The sequence below is a fragment of the Ambystoma mexicanum genome, chromosome 4q (genome assembly GCF_040938575.1).
Source record: "Ambystoma mexicanum isolate Mex_15411 chromosome 4q, UKY_AmexF1_1, whole genome shotgun sequence".
NCBI classification, from domain to species: Eukaryota; Metazoa; Chordata; class Amphibia; order Caudata; family Ambystomatidae; genus Ambystoma; species Ambystoma mexicanum.
This window is the reverse complement of record NC_090928.1, coordinates 651,640,883-651,660,453: the sequence shown is the minus strand read 5'-3', so window position 1 is coordinate 651,660,453 and position 19,571 is coordinate 651,640,883. Positions and strand designations below refer to the sequence as shown.

The window sequence follows — 19,571 nt, the reverse complement described above, 5'->3', positions numbered from 1 at the left end:
CAAAGAATAATGCCCATCGAAGTTGACGCGATGATTGGGCCTTGGCTTTTTTCAAATAATGCAAATTCCTGTGATTGGTGATTACAGTGATGGTATGCCTGGCACCGAGAAGATAATGCCGCCAAGCCTTGAAGGCAGATTTGATGGCTAATAACTCTTTATCAGTAACCGCATAGTTTAACTCGGGTGCCGAGAACTTTCTTGACCAGAATGCTACTGGATGGAGTTAACCGGTTTTAGGATCCTTCTGGGACAGGACAGCTCCCATGGCTAAACTGGATGCATCGGTTTCAACTATGTATGGAAGCTCAGGGCGTGAATGCTTTAAGACAGGTGCAGACGTGAATTTCAATTTTAGCTCTTGGAAGGCTCTTTCAGCCTCTTCAGTCCACAAGAAGCGTTTGTTTTTTCGCAAAAGTGCTGTGATGGGGTGTACAATATGTGAGAATTCAGGAATAAATCTGCGATAGAAGTTAGCAAATCCAAGCATGCTTTGTACCCCTTTAACTGAACTGGGTGATGGACACTTGAGGATTGCGTCCACCTTTCGAGAGTCCATTCGAACTCCTTTTGAAGTCAGGATAAATCCAAGGAATTCAACTTCTGTAGAATGAAAAACACATTTCTCCAATTTTGCGTATAACTTGTGCTGGCGTAGTTTCTCAAGGACTGCACGACCGTGCTTAACATGGTCTGATTCTGAGGAGGAGTACACTAGAATATCGTCCATGTATACAACAACACAGACGTCAATGAGTTCACAAAGGACATCGTTCATAAAGTACTGGAAGGCTGCTGGTGCATTGCACAACCCGAAGGGCATCACCTGGTATTTGAATAACCCGTACTTGGTGCGAAAGGCAGTCTTCCATTCATCGCCTTTCTTTACACGTACCAGATGATATGCCCCTCGGAGATCTAACTTAGTGTAGATACAAGCATCCTTTACTTGGTCTAGTAATTCGGGGATCAGAGTCAATGGGTATCAGTTTTTTACCGTAATCTGATTTAATGCGCGGTAGTCTATGCACGTTCTAAGGTCAACTTCCTTTTTAGGCACGATGAATAAAGCTGAGGATGCAGGAGACTTGGATGGACGAATTAAGCCATTAGCAAGGTATTGGTCCAAGTATTGTCGTAGGTGAAGATTTTCGGGTTCCGTAAGGGCATAGATCCTACTACATGGAGGGTGTGCACCGGGTATGAGGTCGATTTGACAATCGTATGATCTGTGAGGTGGTAAGGTGTTTGCCTGTTCTTTTTGAAAAACATCCTGAAATTCTTGATATTCCTGAGGTAACTGCATGACTGGATTAGTGACTGTGGCCAGGCCTTTGTTCAAGGTTTTTTCCGGGTAACAGGTGTGTGCACAATCCAGGAAGCTCACTCTCTTCTCTCGCCATTCAATACAAGGATTATGTGTTTCCAACCATGGCATTCCCAGAATTATTTGGAATTGCGGGGCCTTGATTAAATCAAACACAATAGTTTCTCGATGCCCATCTTGACCCAACAGTTTCATCTCAGTAGTGGAATGAGTTACGGGTCCAGAGGCAATTTCAGTTCCTTCGACTGTGGTGATGACATCCAAAGCGGTCTTTTTGCAAAGGGGTAGATTAATTCCTGGGGCCAATTTGTGGTCCATGTAGTTCCCTACGGCCCCACTATCAATGTATGCCCTTATTGCGTGCATACTTGATGGCTGCCTTGGATCAATAAGGACCATTGGTATGATTAGATGCAAGGTCTGAGTGTCCTTCTTTAAGCTCGGCAAGCGGACCTCTACGCTTGGCGGGCATGGTCGTTTCCCGAATCAAGCTCTATTCTGCTTTTGTCAGCAACTCCTACTACTTTCTTGGGTGGTTTTATAGGGCAATCCTGTAGAAAATGTCCTGCAGTTCCACAGTACAGACACAATTGCATCTGCCGTCTCTTTTCTCTTTCCTTTTGAGTTAAGGGTCCTTTAACCTCCCGATCTGCATAGGTTCTGATGCATCTGTTCCTTTGGGGGTAACGTTGGGTTTAACCCATACCCGATTCTCAAACTTAGCTTGATCAGCCTTTCTATTCTGAAGTCGGTGGTCTAACTGGACCACTTAGTCTATATATTCTGCGCAATCCTGAGGTGCGTTCACAACTTGAGCCAAAACATCTTTGAGTTCTCCCCAAAGTCCACGATGAAATAATGTAATTCTTTTCTCCTCAGGCCATCCGGTTTCCACCACCAACCTATTGAAGGTTGCGATATAGGTTAGCAGATCCTGGTTACCCTGTCGTAGGGATAAAAGTTTGTTATCCAGGGCCTGTCCCTGTGAATGTCTGGCTAATAGTCTTTCCGTGCTCCTTTGAAAACCCTGAAAATCCCGAAGAAGAGGGTCATCCTGGTTGACTAGTGGAATTGACCAATCAGCTGCGCTGCCACTAAGATATGATAGTACAAAGGCTACTTTGGCTTGGTCATTTGGAAAAGCTCCAGGTCTGCATAAAAAGTGTAAGCGGCATTGGTTCATAAACACTGCAAAGCTTTTTGGGTCCCCAGCAAAGCGTTCGGGTGGAGCTAAAGGAATAGTCCCTGGTAGAATTACTTGCACAGGATTGCTCGATGAAACAGGAGTTGGGTTCCCCCCGAGTCCAGGTAGGGGTGTTTGCCCAGCTTGGTTTTGCAGCAGTTGTCTAGCAAGATCATCAGTGCTTTCCTTTGACACAATCAGGTCTCTCCTGAGGGCATTAGTTTCTTGGCGAGCAGAGTGCACTTCTGCCCTAAGTGCCCCTAATTGGGCTAGTTGGTCGGTTTCTGAGGTTTCCATAACGCCCGGGTGGGGATTTGTAGAGGCTTCGCGTTCTGTTACGCTCACCTGGCTCCCACAGGGGCGTCGATCGGACCCAGACAGCTGCGGTCTCCTTCAACGTGAAGCGCAGTGCAGAGATGACAGACTGGACTGGCCCACGTCTGCTTGACCCGTAGAAGTATTCTCCTTATGTTTTTGAATGATGAGCTCTCCATCCTGCGTGGAATGTAGGGGCGCGTAGATACCAGTTACTTCACTGGTTCAAAGGCGTTGGCAGAGTTCCGGATGAATATTGACTCCGAGGTTCCTGGCGAGATCCCGTAAGTATAGAGTCCAAAGAGTTCAATATGTCCTATGTTCACTCTTGTCCCATTCCCTTCTTGTGTTGCAGCTGGGTCCAAGAGAAGATTGTCTTGTGGCAGCTGATGGCGTTCAGGTAAGAGTCTGTATTACTCAACACTGTCCGGTAAAAGATGCGTGTATTTAACTTGTTGTTTTCTCTCTCCTTACAGGTACGGCGTAAGAAGTTGCGGGATGTTAAAGAATAATGCCTCCGGTGGTAAATCAGGTAAGTCTATGGTGGTAAAAAGAGATTGAATTTGTTGGCTCTCTCGGCTCACCTTATATTTCTTTTGTCCCCTAGATGCTGGAGTTCGGCGACGAAAATGATGGAGGCAGCGCCGAATCAAAAAATGCTGTGAGGACTGGTGAGAATGGCGCAGCGCTGCAGCTTGCGATGTGACGCGTGCAGAAATAATGTCCTTTCCAAGTTCGAAGACGTGATGGATCTGGAATCAGGTAAGGAATTAAAATAATGTCCGTGTCCTAACCTTTCCTTCTTCTTTCCTCTTTTTCTAGAAGCTCTGGATTCGAGGCGGGCATGGCAGAAGACTGGATGCTGACTGCAGGCACGGTGAGCGCTGCTGGATGCAGAATAACGCGAAGCATGTGCTGCAGTTCAGGCGTGGTTTAAATAGCTTTCAAAGTAGTCCCAGGTAAGAAGTTCCCCCAGAACCACACCCGAGTAAAAAAGTAGTCCCTGAAGTAAAGTAGTCCCATTCAGGCCTCACGCTGGCTTGACTTCATTGCAGCATGGTCTGCATGAGGTAAGTAATGTACATGAGCCTGGCGCCTATGGCGCCAGGACTGATTTCCTCTATGAGCCTGGTGCCAATGGCGCCAGGACTGTACCCAGACAGCCCCTCACCGGGGCTGGTGGGCTTTTAGTAAGCACCTGGATGCCTGCTCCCGGGGCTAATAGGCTTGGTCCGGATGCCCTGGGGTAGGCATCATGACATGGCAAGGGAAGACTCCAGTAGCGAAGGACTGGTTGCAGAAGTCCGCCAAAGCTGGAGCAAGGGTGTCAATGTGTTCCTTGATGGTTTTAGAGGAACAGGGGAGAACCTGCTTTGACAAGACTTTCATGGATAGGACTTATCTAGAAAACGTGTCTGGGGAGAACAGGGGAAAGGCAGAGAAGGAGGGAGGAGGGGTGGCCACAGATGGGCCAGAGAAAGAGTGGAGAGTAGAGGGAGGAGGAGGCGAGGAAGAGAGAGAGGACAAGATGTCCTGAGTTTTAGAGATGAAATAAGAAGCCAGGAACATAGAGAGGGCCTGGGAGGGGACAGGAGAGGTAGAGACTGTAGCAGGATTTGCCTGCTCCTTGCAGATTTTAAAGAGTTCGGCCAAGGTTTCGGATCCCGCAGAGACGCGAGCTTGGTTGAGGGCTCTCTTCTTGGTGCAGACAGAGAGCCGGTATTGCCTTTGGAGCAGGCGGCAAGCCAGTTTGTCAGAGGATGTACAGGAAGCACGCCATTTCCTCTCAGCCACCCTGCACTTGCGTTTAAGGGTGATGAGGTCTGAGTCGCACCAGGAGTTGCACTTAGCTTTGAGCTTCAAGCGGATCCTCATGACAGGGGCAAGGGCATCAAGAGTATCAGATATAGCATAGTGGAGCATAGAAAGGGCTGAGTCAGGGTGTGAGTCAGCCGAAAGGGGCAGGGGGAGTGAGAAAGTGGCGGTGAAAGCCTCAACTGACACACGCTTCATGGGTCGGATAACCGAGAAGGTAGGTGGCAGAGCTGGAGTTGGTTTGGCCTGAGGGGTAGAGAGAGTGAGCTGGCAGGAAAGGAGAAAGTGATCACTCCAGGAGAGGGGAGTGGTGAGAGGTATAGAAACGGGAAGGTCTGTAGAGATCAGAAGATCCAGAGTGTGCCCTGCAGAGTAAGTCAGGCCAGAGGGGAGGATAGAGAGTGAGAGAGAGTTGCAGAGGTTACGAAAGAGTCCAGAGGAAGGACAGGAAGCATCCAGGTGGATGTTAAAGTCTCCAAGAAGGAGGAGTAGAGTGGTCGAGACCAGGAGGGAAGAGGAGAGGTCCGCCAACTCACAGAGTGACCGATAGATGGTAGCCAGAGTAAGGGAATGGCTAGGAGAGAGAGAGCCTGCAGACGAGGCATTCGAAAGAGGAGTAGGCCTGCGAAGGAATGACAGATTCAGGAATCCACTCTGGGAAGATTAGGGCTTCACCCCCTCCGGAACGATTGGACCTGGGTGCGGAGAGGATCTTGTAGCCGTCAGGGAGGAGAGTGTCAAAGCTGGTGACAGAGCTGGCCGTGAACCATGTCTCAGTGAGACCGAGGATATCGAGGTCAAGTTCTTCAAGGAGGTGGCAGATGTCAGAGGAGTGTTTGACAGCTGAGCAGGTGTTTAGAGTGGCAATATGGAGAAGGTTGCCGTCCTTGAAAGACTTCAGAGGAGGGGTACAAATCAGAGGTACGCCCTGCAGAAGTGTAGAGGAAGTCCGAGGGGGGCAGAAGAGGAAGGAGGAGAGGTCATGGTAGCCAAGGAAGAGACAGCAGGGGGAGGCAAGTCGTGGAGGGAAGAGAGCAGGAGAAGAGGAGAAGGTTGGCCTGAGGGCCTTGGACCAAGACAGTACCATTCAAGTAAACATTAATGATGACCTTGCAGGAGTGGAAGGAGGCCAGGAGAGCCTCCCACCGGGTGCCATCATTAATGTAATGGGAGAAGAAGAGAAAGGAGAAAGCACAGAGACCATATGAAGAGTCCATAGGTCTGGCGAGGGGACGACAAAGAGGATATCGGCAAGGGTTTGCTTGGAGGAAGCATTGGTATAGGTATCAGCAATAGAGAGGCCTGGGTTGGAGACCAGGATGTCTTTTGTAAATTTCTTCCTACACCTTTAGTAAGGAGAGCAGGATAGTCGATAGAGAAGCAGTTAGAAAAGATAGGAGAGACAGCGAGCACCATAGAGTCAGTAAGGAGAGGAGAGAAGAGGAAGTGGGTGGGAGGGGTGGGGTGGAGTGGAGTGGGGAGAACACTAGGGAAGATCACAGGGAGGGGCGCAAGCAGATGAGACAAGAGAGACGAGACAATAGTAGACAATTGAACAAGATGACAGGAGCTCAGACAATAGTAGAACAGTTTGCTAGAAGAATGCTATGCTAAGTAGGCAAAACCAGACAACAGCACTACTTTCCCAATGTGGTTTAATCACTAGGGAAAGGAACACCTATGTCTGAGAGTCCTGTATAGTGGGGGAAAAGGCCTGAGTTTCAAATGCAGTATAAGTACTTTCAACAAATGTCACAGCGCTATTCCAGCATGACACAGGCTTATAATCACAGTGTTAATCTAGTGTAGGTAAGGTTTCTATGTGAAAAGGGTATTCAGGGTAGAGTGAAGGCTCTATTTCTTACCCAGGCCACTCCTACCTTACTAGTCGCTGCTGGTTGACGGCTGGCAATTGGTTTCCCCTGCTGACACCTGCAGACACGACATGGAGCTGCCTCTGTGGGAGCCACCCTTTGCCTTGGGGCCCTTAGCCGCTAGGGCTGCCCTGGGGAGGTCTGTTAAGACCAACGCTTGGTCCAATCAGGGGAGGTGGGTGGGCTGGGATGCAAGAGGGAGAGTGGACGAGGAAGTGGAAGAGAGGGAGGGATAGGAGGAAGAGGGTTTGCAACAGGGCTGGGGAAACAGAAAATAACACCTGCCACTCTCCTCAGGAGGGGTGTGCTGCTCCTCTGGTTTGCAGTGGCACAAGTCCTCACTTGTGGCAGCCCCACCACCCAGGGGGCTGATTCATTCTGTGGGCCTCCTACCTCCTGGTGCTTCACAGTGTCTCCGAGCGAGCCCTGCCTCTGTCGGGCCAGAGCCCGCTGCCTCGTTATGCTGCTCGCCACATTGGCCAGCTCACCACCTTAATGATCCCACTCTGATGGCGAGGGCCCCCCCCACTGGGTGCAGGCTGTGTGCTCCTCTGGCCCCATATCCTCCGCTCCGTTGCCGCCTGCACCCCTGCGAGTGGGCCGTGCCGCTCCTTGCAGGCCAAGCGTTACTCCTGAGCCTGCCTTGCTTACTGGATGTGGACTGCCGCGTCCAGGGAAAACACTCCCGCTGAAGTCTTCTCTCCGTCTGATCTCCATCAGTAAGCCACCAATTTGCTTGAGATTTCGGGACAACACACCCTAGGTCGTCACACGCGATGGGGTCCACCCGGTGTCCATCTGGGAGGGGTCCAGGTGGAGGCTCCCACCACCTTTCGGCCCAGTGATGCGGGAGCAACACACTCAAGCTGCAGCCATAATCGCGCACCCAGGTGGCTTCAAGTCAAGTACTTTAAGGCTTGCCCAACCCTAGTATCAAGAGCAATAGGTCACCCTCGTAAGTCATTTAATTGAACAGAGATATATAATCATCCGTTACTATTAGCACCAAGTGCAGAGCTGGAAAGCTGATTGCTGCTCCCCCTTGCATGCCTTATCTCGCATCACCCTCGCCTGTTCCCCCTAAGATCAGCACACCTCCTCACTTATCCCTCCAATACAACTTCCCCTCTGTACGATCAGCATCCACAACATGGCCACCTTGGAACTAGGGAAGGGACTTGTTCCCGAGTCCCTCTCATGTCACAAGGCCGCCATACTAATTCAGCGTGTGGTAAAAGTGGTGGTAATTCCATTACCACCAACAATGTAGTGGTAACGGAATAAACACCTTTTTGTTTTTACTGCTCCGCTGCTCTCAGAGGCTGATTTTTAGCCTCTATGCTTCCTTTAGGATTCTCCGTTTTTTGGGAGAATGTGCCTGAATGGCATCTTAGCAATACGTACATGTGTCAAGCTCTGATTCGAAGCCAGCTCTAGGAATGGGAGCAGACAGCTCTGCCAGTGGCTTCTCTCGCCATGACAGCCAGATGTAAAGGCAAGTTTTTTCTCCATTCAGTGTTGTTATCCACAAGAGGTCCTCCAGATTTGGCCCTTTGCATAAATCTTCTATTTCTAGCACAGGAAAGACAGAGGGCCTCATTACAACTCCAGCAGTAGCCGTGCTGGCAAAACCAGCACTGCTGCCACCAGAGTTGCATTTTTACCAGCACCAGCGAATGAGCAAGAACCAGGTCATGCCAAGTTCAGTAGCAAACAATGCACCTTGTAAGCCGTGTTCCCTACCTGAGTCTACAGGAGTCACCTGCTTTGTGGGCTCTACTGGTTGGTTGAAGCCTTTTTGTTGTTTCGAGTGGGTTTGACCTGCTATGCTGCAATGGATCCCTACAAGGAGACCTTTGCACAATTCAGTACAGAGTCCAAAGTCCAGACATTATTTGTACAAATGTTACTGTTATGTTATATTACTTGGCATTTATATAGCGCCTTATATATCATTGGTATGACCTCAAAGTGCTGGTAGGTTGAACGCCCTCGGGAACCGCAGTTCAAGTCAGTAGAGAGAGTGTTGTATGGTGTCTGGGTGCACCGGATATGTGTGTAGCTGTTAGATGATAGCTGCTTCTTAGCGATAGGTGTGCTGAGGAAATTGGTTGGATGTGTTCAGTCTGGTCAGTGAACCCCCAGACTGGGTTCTGGCTGCGTTAGGCCTGAGGAACGCCTATGTTAGCCAGAATGTGCTTCAGCTAGCTATGTTTTATTGGGGTGATGAGGTGTTTATGGGGTCGTGTTTGTATGTGAACAGCTAGGCTGAATTATCAGGGGTATAGCTGTGTTCTAGTTGAATGATGGTGTATAGAAGAGAGCGGGCGTACTGGTGAGATATGGTGGTTATCAGTAAAACGCCTGAGACCAGGCACGTGAGCAGGACGGTGGGGACGTACATAGCGACATACATATGTAAAGCGACAGGATGGATATGGGATACAGATAAATATGGGGATACAGGTACATAGCATATATAGGGGATACAGATATCTGGTAATAGCATGGTGAACAGGTGTTGCCTCTATCCGCACCATCCGTAATATCCGAAACATCCGAAACATCTGAAACATCCGAAACATCCGTAACATCCGCACCATCTGCATCATTCGTAGCATACGCAACATCTGCAGCATCTGTAACATCTGTAACATCTGCATCATCCGCACCATCCATGACATCCGCACCATCTGTGGCATCCGCACCATCCGTGGCATCCGCACCATCCGTGGCATCCGCACCATCCATGGCATCCGCACCATCCATCACATCCACACCAAATGGGTCATATATGGTGCTTACTACTGCCTCCCTTGAAGATTGAGAACTCAAGTTGCAATCCACACACGAAGAAATCCCAGGAAGAAGCCTACAAAGGGTAAATGAGGCAGACCTCATTTGGGCTGCCAGAATGGTTAAAGGGTTGCAGCTCTTAATAAAGTTTGATTTCCCTTCCTCAGCCCCAACTCCCTATACAAGTGGAGGGTCTGCTCCCTCACCTTGTTGCCCAAGGGGACGAGAGTAGCGCAAGAGAGAAGGCCTTAGAATGAAGACCATTCCTGGCAACAAAGCTCCACCGCACTACTAGCTCTATGTGCCTTACATCTACCAGAAATAGATTTGGTATGGTCCTCACTTACTTTGATCTGGCAGGACCAGTTGAGCAGTAGGCACTCAAGAATCCATGCCCTCAGCAGGCCTTGCTACCCATCCCTGCGGGTAACCAACAAAAAGAGGAGAGAGCACTGACACCACTGAGAACACTGGCAGTGCGAGATAACTACAACTGCTAAAGACTCCAGAAACTAGAGCTACAGTAACAACCCCAAAGAAATCCAAAATCATTGTCTTCTACTTGAACTGCTGGCACTGAACCTTGCCTTCATATTCCATCTATAGAGCTGTGCCTATTTTGACCCAGACAGTTGCACCACACCCGAACCTCAACAGGTCCTACCATCTGTAGTATCTCCACAGCTATCCTACTTGATTGTATAATCTTCACTGATTGCACGTGTACTGCAGCTGAAGCACCAGCACAGAGGAGCCACTGCCATTGACCATGCACAGTAATTGTACCCCAGAGTTTACCTGTTCCATTCTAAAACTGCCAAGAATACCCCACGCCTACGTTCCCACCACTTAGCCAAGATTAACATGTGGTTGATTGAACACAGGTCTTCCATAGTCCTATGACACCTTAAGATAATTACAATGTCGATTTCTCTCACACCCTTCACGAAGTTATATGAAACCTTAAATGATAACGTGAAGGATGTCACAACTCTACTAGCTCTGATGAATTCAAAATTGGTTCACCTAGAATCAATGCAGGGTAGAGATAGACACAAACAAGAAGAGATGACTCATCAAATTATGGCGGGCATCCTAGCAACAAATGAGGCTAAAAAGAATGATATGATTGACAAAAAGCTGTTTGCAGAGGTTGCAAAAGAAGCCTTGTCCTTATTTCATAAATCACACACAGCCATAGTAAAAAATAAAGATGAACTACGGGACGACGGTAACCTGAAAGACTTGGGAAGTAAAGCTTTAGCTGCCAATTCGAATGTTTGCGTAAACTCTTCAAAACTGGCTAAGATGCCTGATCCACATTTACAGCCCGTCCAACCAGACACGCAATTTCTCCTGCATAGTAAGTCACCAGGAAGTTCAATAATAGAAGTGATTGACATCGCGAATGAGGGGCCTAAAGAAAGCGCTGCTCTGTTGGAAATTGAGGTGCGCATGCAAAAGCTTGTTGATGAATCACATCCCAAAAACGATTGCTTAGGAAAAGCTCTTGATATTTCGTTTAATACAGCTTTTATGCAAGCAAGAAATGCATCTAGTCAAGCCTTAGTGGACCCTCAAATGGCCTCCGGTTCATCTCCACTTCAGAAAATTATAGAAGGGGTTTCTGACCCGCAGAATGTGTCGGTGACAACAGCGAAGTCTGCAGGTCTGTTTCCTATTTTTCAAAGTTTAGATCTAGAAGCGCAACCGACTTCAACTGTGGGTTCAAAGAAAAATCATCCTCTAATGAAAAAGCAAAAGAACTTGCCTGCTCGAAAAAAATCACAACAAAAAGGAGCCCGAAAATTCTTACGGAATTTAAATATGTTTCAAATAGTTGACAAGGCTATTTTGACGAGTTTGAAATTAGCGGACACAATAAAGGAGACTCAGATTGTGCACCTGGAAAAAGACGATCCAAAATCTAATGCGATGGAGAGTTTGCCCAACTAAGAGGACTTGGTAATACAAGCGGAATTAATGGATCTATCAGTTTATGAAGACAAGATTGAACTCGATGTTGAACCGGTTAAAACTGTTGCGGAAGTACGCGTCATTCAAGAAGCTGTAGTATCTGCATTGGAAACAAAATCGAGCAGCGATAATAAGATTACATCATTCGAGAAACAAAATTGCACCCCGAATGAGTCACAGAAGGGCGAAGCTCCATTAACCTGTCCAAGACGTGTAGTGAGAGATAGACTGTGCGAGATCATTCCGCCAGTTATAGAGGAGAAGGAAGAGGGTACAGTGCCAAGGAGTCCGGAATTCTTGAGACTACAAGCTAAAAGAGAAAGACAAAGGATACAAGGCCAGTTGAAAGCACAAAATACTGTCGACTCAAGTCAGTGCAAGTTATATGAGGGGTACCTTGAGAAAACATTTTGGGATCAGACGCGAAAACACCTCTTGATGCCAAAGTAGAAATGTTTCAGAAATCAGACTTATTTAAGCCCAAAATGTTAGCGCAACATTTGAAAAACAAGAACAGGATGCCTGCCGGACAAACGGCAGAGCCATCGTTGCTGATTAAATTAATGTTAGAGCGACTGGAGGGCTCGGATAAACTTATTCTGAACAGAACTAATGTGCTACGACTACTTCATCATGTACCCCGTCTTCGCTCTTTGGAGTCGAAAGATCTGAAAATTATTGAATTCCCAGAGGAAAGGTGCACCGATGAGGTGATTTTACATCTAAACTCTAATCTAATCGCAAATGTAATTGTGGATGCAAATGAAGAGCTGTTATAAATGGGCTTCGACACTTATAAAGTGAGGGACTCGGAACGATGCGAAAAAGAAGTGATGTTAAATCAGCCACGAGAAGCTTGGCCCTCTAATAAGTGTACCTCTAAACCTTTTGAAGTGGCGAGAAAGTTCGATCAAAGTGAGAAAACCTGGCAATCCTCGTCCGACCTGAATGGTCTAACTAGCAGTGCGCATTCAGCCGCTTCGCCTCCCCAAAGTTTTGTGGCAGTTGAAGAGGTCATGAGCTTCAGAAGAAGTTCAATGGAAATAATTAAGATTACTATAGATAATGAGAGACAAACTGAAAAATCCTCCTTTATAAAAACAAGCACTCAAAGAGAACATGTCCCCGTAGAAGACTGGAACTGGATGGCCTTGTCACTAAATGCAAATTTGAACAGCTAATGCCCGAAGCTTAATGTGGATCAAGAATGCTCTTTTGCCTCATGGAATACGTGTGGTTTTTCACATCTCTTAAATAATAACTGGGCACACGAGTTACAACTAATCTGTTTACAAGAAATCTGGATCTGTGAATTACCAACAATCACAGACTATGAATGTGCAATCAATCCAGCCATAAAGGCAGAAAAGGGCCGCCCAGTAGCAGGTCTCCTGACATTGATTAAAAGGTCATCGGGATGCCGGGTGCAGAACTCGACGAACTATACGCCCTACAACCAAGTCTGTGAGTTACGCAAAACTGCCGCTCCCTTCAAACTTTCTGACATGATCTATATTAACTTATATTGGAATCACCAACGGACTGGGTCACTTCCATTTATTGATCAGGTTACCGCAATTCTCGATAATTTGTTGGAATCAAACAGTGGAAGTGCTTTGATAGTTTGTGGCGACTTAAACATTGATTTCTTTAATCCCCAGTGTCCCACCAAAGATCATTTGTCAAAATTATGGTTAGAAGAAATGGAAGTAAGATGACTCTCAATGCTAAATGGTCGAATGCAAGGTGACATACCGGCTAAGCCCACGTGGCAGCGGGAAGGTCAAAGTTCCATCATTGATTATATTTTTGTTTCTGACACGCTGCATGGAAACATTAAGACCATGAAAGTTCGTTCCATGAAGAATAGCGATCATGAAATGCTAGAATTACGATTTCAAGACTCACAAAGTCCGCAAATCAAAAAGTGGAAAACTAAATTCACAGTGGAAACAAATCGTCTTCGTCTAAAATTGGAAGAACACGACGTGGTTAAGATATGTAAACAACTCAAGTCGAAGCCAGACGAGATTGAATATATGCCAATTTTATCTCAATTTAAAACCAAAAATATTGGTCTGAAAAACTGGTCTTTCGTGAACAAACATAGTTTTGATCTTATGGTAAAACAACGAAAAAGAACAATGCGAGCTGAAATTCGAAAAAATAATAAAGGCCCAAAGAGTGAAATAGCAGTAAAAAACAAAGTAGTCAAACAAGCCTATAAAAATTGGATCAAAAGCCATCGATTTATATTACATCAAAACGATGCTGAAGCAATGATGAAGATCCTCACAAATAAAAACAGTGGCAAGTTTTGGCGAACTATCAACTGCATGGAAACCTCGCAAGTGGCCCTACAAGCTTGCCCTATTCCTGAAATAGAGTGGGTAAACCACTTCACAGCCCTATACTTCAAAGATCTTGCTCCAAATATGTCAACAACCAATCTAACATCATGGAATTTACATTTCACAAAGGACGATATCCGAGATATAATCATGAGAGCAAAAAACATGCGGGCCCCCGGCCCCGATGGGTTGTCTAACTATATGATCAAACAGTTTTCTGATCTATGGACAGACTTGTGTTTTGATCTATTTACGAAAATCAACTTGCAAAAGCAAGTGCCAGCCTCATGGAAGACTGGGATAATCGTGCCAATATTTAAGAAAGGAAACAGAGCATCACCGGAAAATTATCGTCCGGTGGCCCTGCTTGACGTTCTGGGCAAGATTTTCTCATCCCTGTTGCAAGTAAAACTGATCACTTGGGCTAAATCAGCGAAAAGAGTAGATGAAAGACAGGCGTGTTTTGTGAAATTTGTGGGGTGTTCACTAAACCTGCTTGTTCTAAATCTGCTGAAAATTGAAGCTTTGAGAACTAACACAAGAGTGTATCTTGCTTTCGTTGACTTCTCCATGGCCTTTGACATGATTGATCGTGAACTATTGTGGCAAAAGTTGGAACTGTGGGGCTGTCCGGTTGGCTTACTTGCAGCAATTCAAGAGCTTCACTCTAATACTTCAATTGCCATTCGGCTGGACACATCGGGGACGTTGTCAGCTCAAATCAAGACATGCAAAGGAGTCAAGCAAGGTTGCCCGTTAGCAGCTGCAATCTTCGGCCTGTTTATCTCTGATATTGGGGGCGCAATTCAATCGGTGCAATCTTTTCCACCAAAACTCAATTTATCGAAGGTAAGCTGGCTGTTGTATGCTGACGACTTGGTAATTCTAGATTTAACACCGATTGGTCTTCAACGCAAACTCGAAGCTGTTCAAAAATATGTTTGCCAGAATAAACTGAAGATCAATATAACCAAGACAGAAATACTGGTGTTTGAAAATTTAAAAATAAGTCGTAACTCAAGAGACTTAAAATATGTATGGTCCCTAAATCAAATGAAATTTGCAGCTCTAAAAAAGCATAAAATACCTCGGCATGAATCTAAATTCCAGCATATGTGACGACCCTTGGGTGGTCGATTCAAAGCGAAAATGTGGTCAGCTGGCCTGCCAGGGCTCGGTGATACATAGAAAATATGGGCGATTTTCATTGCAACCGCTGCGTAATTTCTATGAACAAAAAGTTGTGCCGATTCTGGCTTACGGCGCGGAAAATGCCTTTGGTTGCCCGGCGACACACTGGAACTCATTAGAACATATGTTCTGGAACAAAACCTTAAACTTACCACCTGGAATTGCATCAGCCTGCATACGATACGAATTAGCATTGATTTCACTGCACGCTAGGATATGCTGGAACCAACTAGCACTGTTTCGAAAAACTAGAGCAGAGGAAGGAATATTACAATTCCAGATATTCCACAATGCTCCATCGGGAGGCTCAGATATTCTCTCTCAATGGATAAAAAGATGTGAAGATCTTTTAGCATTTAACAACATTAGCTTGAAAACTCTTCACACAAATCCTACGGCTGCTAAAGTGACCCTATGGCGCGCTGACTGGATAAATACTTGTAACGAGCATTTAGCCGCCAATGCGATGAAAAATTCTCCTGCTGAATCAAGGGGTTACAACATCCTTCAAAAATATCTGACTCGATTCCCGAATTCGAAAGCCAGAAGACTATACATGCTATTTCGGCTGAATGCAATGAAAACGAAAGAGCGAACCGGCCATTGGGCGTGTAATGTGGGACTAAATTCTATCTGTCGCTTTTGTAATAAGGAGTTGGAGTCCCTTAAACACTTAGTCCTCTTTTGCTCAGCTTTGAAAGATGCAAGATCAATTCATCTGGGCCGGTGGTATCACGAAAATCAGTCTGCATGTGCAGACGAGTGGTGGAGGAGAATGTGGAATGGATTAGCTATGAAATTAATCTTGCCCTTGACCTCCTTCCTGGCCGTCATTGATGACAAACTAAAAGATCAAACCGGACAATTGTGAGAATGCCTGAATGAGTTTAAGTGCTTTCAAGGTTGTTCATGGAAAATAAGATCTGTCAATGTGACTTTTCTGTTTGGGCAGCGAGAAGGGAGGAGGTCAAATTGGGGGGGAAAAGATAAAGGTCACTGGACTTTTGTGGTTTTTACTTCTGTTGATTTTGGTTGTGTAATATTTTAAAGGTTTGATTTTAAACCAATAAAATTAATTTAAAAAAAAAAATAGTCCTATGACACCTTAAGATAATTACCTTATTCTAAGGCCCTGGTTGACCCTATGCCTTGCTGTTGACCCTAGGCAACAAGTCAAAGACTAAGGAACGCTACCCTCAAAGACTTCAGACTTTCTAAATTTGAACTACTTACTGTAAGGAACCAGGAGTAAGACACAGACATATGGGTGGCATGATGATTGGCAAAGACTTTTATTAACCAAAGTAAAGGGGGGGTTGGAGAACATCCTATTTTGCCCTAACTATAAGAGGGGTTTCACTGCCTCAACAAAACTAAATGGTGCCTGCGTCAGAATGACCAAAGTAAAGTTCACCATCCTATATCCAAATCCTAATCTGACCCTTACATGCCAGACTCAATAGAAAGTGCAAAGGGAAATGTCTCTCAACCCGCCACTCACAGCTCTTTTACAAAGTTCCAACATGAAGTTCCCAGAAAAATACTGTAAATAAACAAAGTTCCACAACTCTCAGGAGGGCTTCCCTCCCCATGAGTTTCTTCAGATATTGTAAAATTCACACTCTCAGGGATCTTTTCTTAACTTTTCCCAGATTTCTATAATTCAAAATCTCAGGGAGTTTCACTTTTCCCTTCGGCTTTCCCATATTCTCACAGTGCACAATTTTAGCTTTCCCAGTTTTCCACAAGGTCAAGAAGCAGTGACATTTCTCTTAACTTCTTGACAGCATCATGGGGAAATTATTCCCTGGTCACAATATGTCCCAATTCTAGTTCCAGCGGGATTAACTCTCTTTCCCTGGATTCTACACACTCCATAAAATTCAACAAGTGTGAGAGTGAGCCTGTCAGTCTGGTACACTCTCCTATTATGATTTGTATCAACATAATTGGGTGCAGGTCCCTGACTCGCAATCCTTCTGCCTTGTATACTCTCCTACCACGACTTACTTGACTCAATCAAATGTGTTGGGGTGCAGTCCCAGATTCGCAATCCTTATGTCTTGTATACTCTCCTGCCAGGATTTCCTTGACTCGATCATATGTGTTGAGGTGCAGGTCCCAGATTCGCAATTCTTATGTATTGTATAGTTTCCTGCCACAGCTTTCTTGACTTGCTTATATGTGTATGGGTGCGCGTCACAGACTCGCAATGTTTAGGTCTTGTATAGTCTCCTGCCAGGGCTTTCTTGAATTGCTTATATGTGCTTAGGTGCGGGTCCCAAATTCGCAATCCTTATGCCTGGTATACTCTTCTGCCAGGGTTTTCTATCAATGAACAAACTTCCCTTCCTTCTCAACGTTAAACAGTTCCAAGAATTGATATTTGCTTCTTTTATACATTGGGTCCTTGACCCGTTCTCATCTGCCTTTGTTTCTCTCAATGAATGTCTCACTGTCCCAACTCCCCTGTTCGGCTTCCCCAAGTTCATACAATTCTGTTCTAATAGCACGTGATACATGTCACAGAGTGCCCCGGCATCCCAACTTCACTCTATGGGCTCACCGGCTTCACTCAGCAGCTTCAGCGGTCTTCGGTTCTCCCAGTGGCTTGCTCCCTTGTCTGATAGGCAGCTCCATCGGCTCTCTGGTTCCCGCGATGCCTAAGACTTCTTCTGACAGCGCCTCCAGGAGCTTTCTCATTCCACGCAGCAGCTTGCTTCAATCGGATTTCCCCACTCGTTTCAGGAGTAGTGAGACTACATCTATCCCGATGCTTGGTGCTTTAGAATGTCCCAGCATGTAATGAATTCTTCTAACTAGAGCACGTCTCTTGCTTCTTAGCCTCAGCAATCTTCATTGATCTAGTCCTCCACCGCATCTCAGTATTGTCAGAGATTTTCAAAATAGGATATAACAGAACTTTGCTATTAGTCATGACTGGATGTTCTTGTCTAACATTACAATAATCCATGGAGGATTGGGGAGTTACGGGGGTGTTGTCAGGCTCTAAGGGGAAAGGGGGATACCATGATCCACCCAGCAGGTCCACTTCACCCCCATGAGGGTCGTCTCCTCTCAGGTGGTCATCCCTCAGATAGCCACCCCCAGGATTATGATCAGGTAGCTTCTGCCTTTAACATGGCACATGAGGAGAGACTTTCCCCGGGAGGCAGTGATGACATTGCTAGATTCATCACATTACCTGTAAACTTTATCTACTGTCTAACCTGCCTTTTGGTATAGATTAAGTATATGTTAATGTATTTCTCTGTGTATTTCTCGGTGGGAATCCTATCATTCAAAGTAATAAGGTAACCTCATAGTCTTGTCTACCCTGTTCCCCTCTCGAGAGCTAGCCTGGATTGCTCACCCACAGCTACCACTAGGTGAGCCAAGGAAGCTAGTTGATTCCATGGCAGCCTAGATTTCAGAAGGTAACGTAGACTCCTAATTCTAGGACCTGAAAATAACATCTAGAAATGAATTGAAGGATTTATTAATGGGACCAGCGTGAGTATAATGCACTAATCTAAGACCTTTCAATGCATCTCAATTTTGAAAATACAGTTGTTGAATGTTAAACAAATTATACTTTCTTCTCTTCTATGCTGTTCTTTTGGAAGAGTTTTATCGCTTATTTGCCTATAATCTGTGATATTTGTGGAAGAGAATAGGGATCTTGTCGGAGTGTAGTTTATGCATGTATCTTTGACTCATTTGTGGGCATTGCCTATATTGCAACATATTGTTCTGAGAAGTAACAAAATAAACCCTCTGTTTTGTCAGGAAGAGGGAGCGTAACCTCCTGCTGGACGTGATGGAAATTATGTACACTCGGAGATGGTTTTTGGAGGAGGCAGTCCCACACGTAAAGAGAGCCCTGAAGAAATGTGGTGTCTTCCCTGAAGATGTTGACTGATGGAAATCCTGAGGCTGTGTCGGCTGTGTCAGCTGGTCGGCAGGGCCGTTCCAGGGATACTTTCCTACCATAGCCGAAGTGGATTCGTGCATCTTACTCAGACGTCATTGGAGCAACACTTGACGCCTTTTGAGACATTCTAAGTTGCCCCTGGTCTCACGCTCCAGGTTCCCATCTCAGCCCACAGGCAGCCCTGTTACTCGGAACATACTTGTATTCTACAATGTGAACTCTCTGCGCTTGACGTAAACCTCAGAGAGATATCCATGTGCATTGTTTGATTGGGAATGGACAGTAAATGTAAATTAAATAATGCTGGGAGTTAAATGAATACATAAACAGTACTGTACTGAAATAAGTTGTACTCTGTAAATATTTTTCCTTGTATTTGATGTCTATTAAATTGAGTGTTATCCACCGACAATAAAACAGATAACCAAATGCAAGGCTTCAGTAGATGCTGAGATGAGCCTGAAGGTGTGCTTTAAAAGGAGTTCAGCGTGGAGATGCGGATGGGAGAAGCCCAGTGGAGTGCCACCAGTGTCTGTACTACAGTCCTTCATTGACGTTGAGTGGCATTAAAGAAAGGGAGGAAGGATTTGCCAGTTATGCATCTTTCCAGTATTCACAGAGACATGCAAAATAGCTTACCTTTGAAGAAGTGAAAAAACACTTTTTACATGGCAAAGTTGAAAATCAATACAACACCGTAGTAACAATTATACACGCAATTCTTTATGCAGTGTAACCTACCCAATGAATTGTCCAAGGCCCTATGTTTCAGCTGAATCACTAACTCGACCAATAGTACTCATTCCAT

General features: G+C 45.7%; 1 protein-coding gene across 5 annotated transcripts in view; it reads left to right on the top strand.

The window, feature by feature from the left end:
* LOC138467907 (coiled-coil domain-containing protein 102A-like) overlaps nt 1-19,192 on the top strand; it is a 458,996-nt gene extending 439,804 nt beyond the window's left edge. For 3 of the 5 annotated variants that reach the window (XM_069608225.1, XM_069608226.1, XM_069608228.1), the window contains one exon: nt 18,619-18,886. In XM_069608225.1, the coding sequence (XP_069464326.1) occupies nt 18,619-18,751 (133 nt within the window). In that variant the 3' untranslated portion in view covers nt 18,752-18,886. Of the gene's footprint in view, nt 1-18,618 lie in introns of all 5 variants that reach the window. The other 2 variants (XM_069608227.1, XM_069608224.1) reach the window with 1 other exon arrangement.
* Nucleotides 19,193-19,571: the final 379 nt, after the last annotated feature.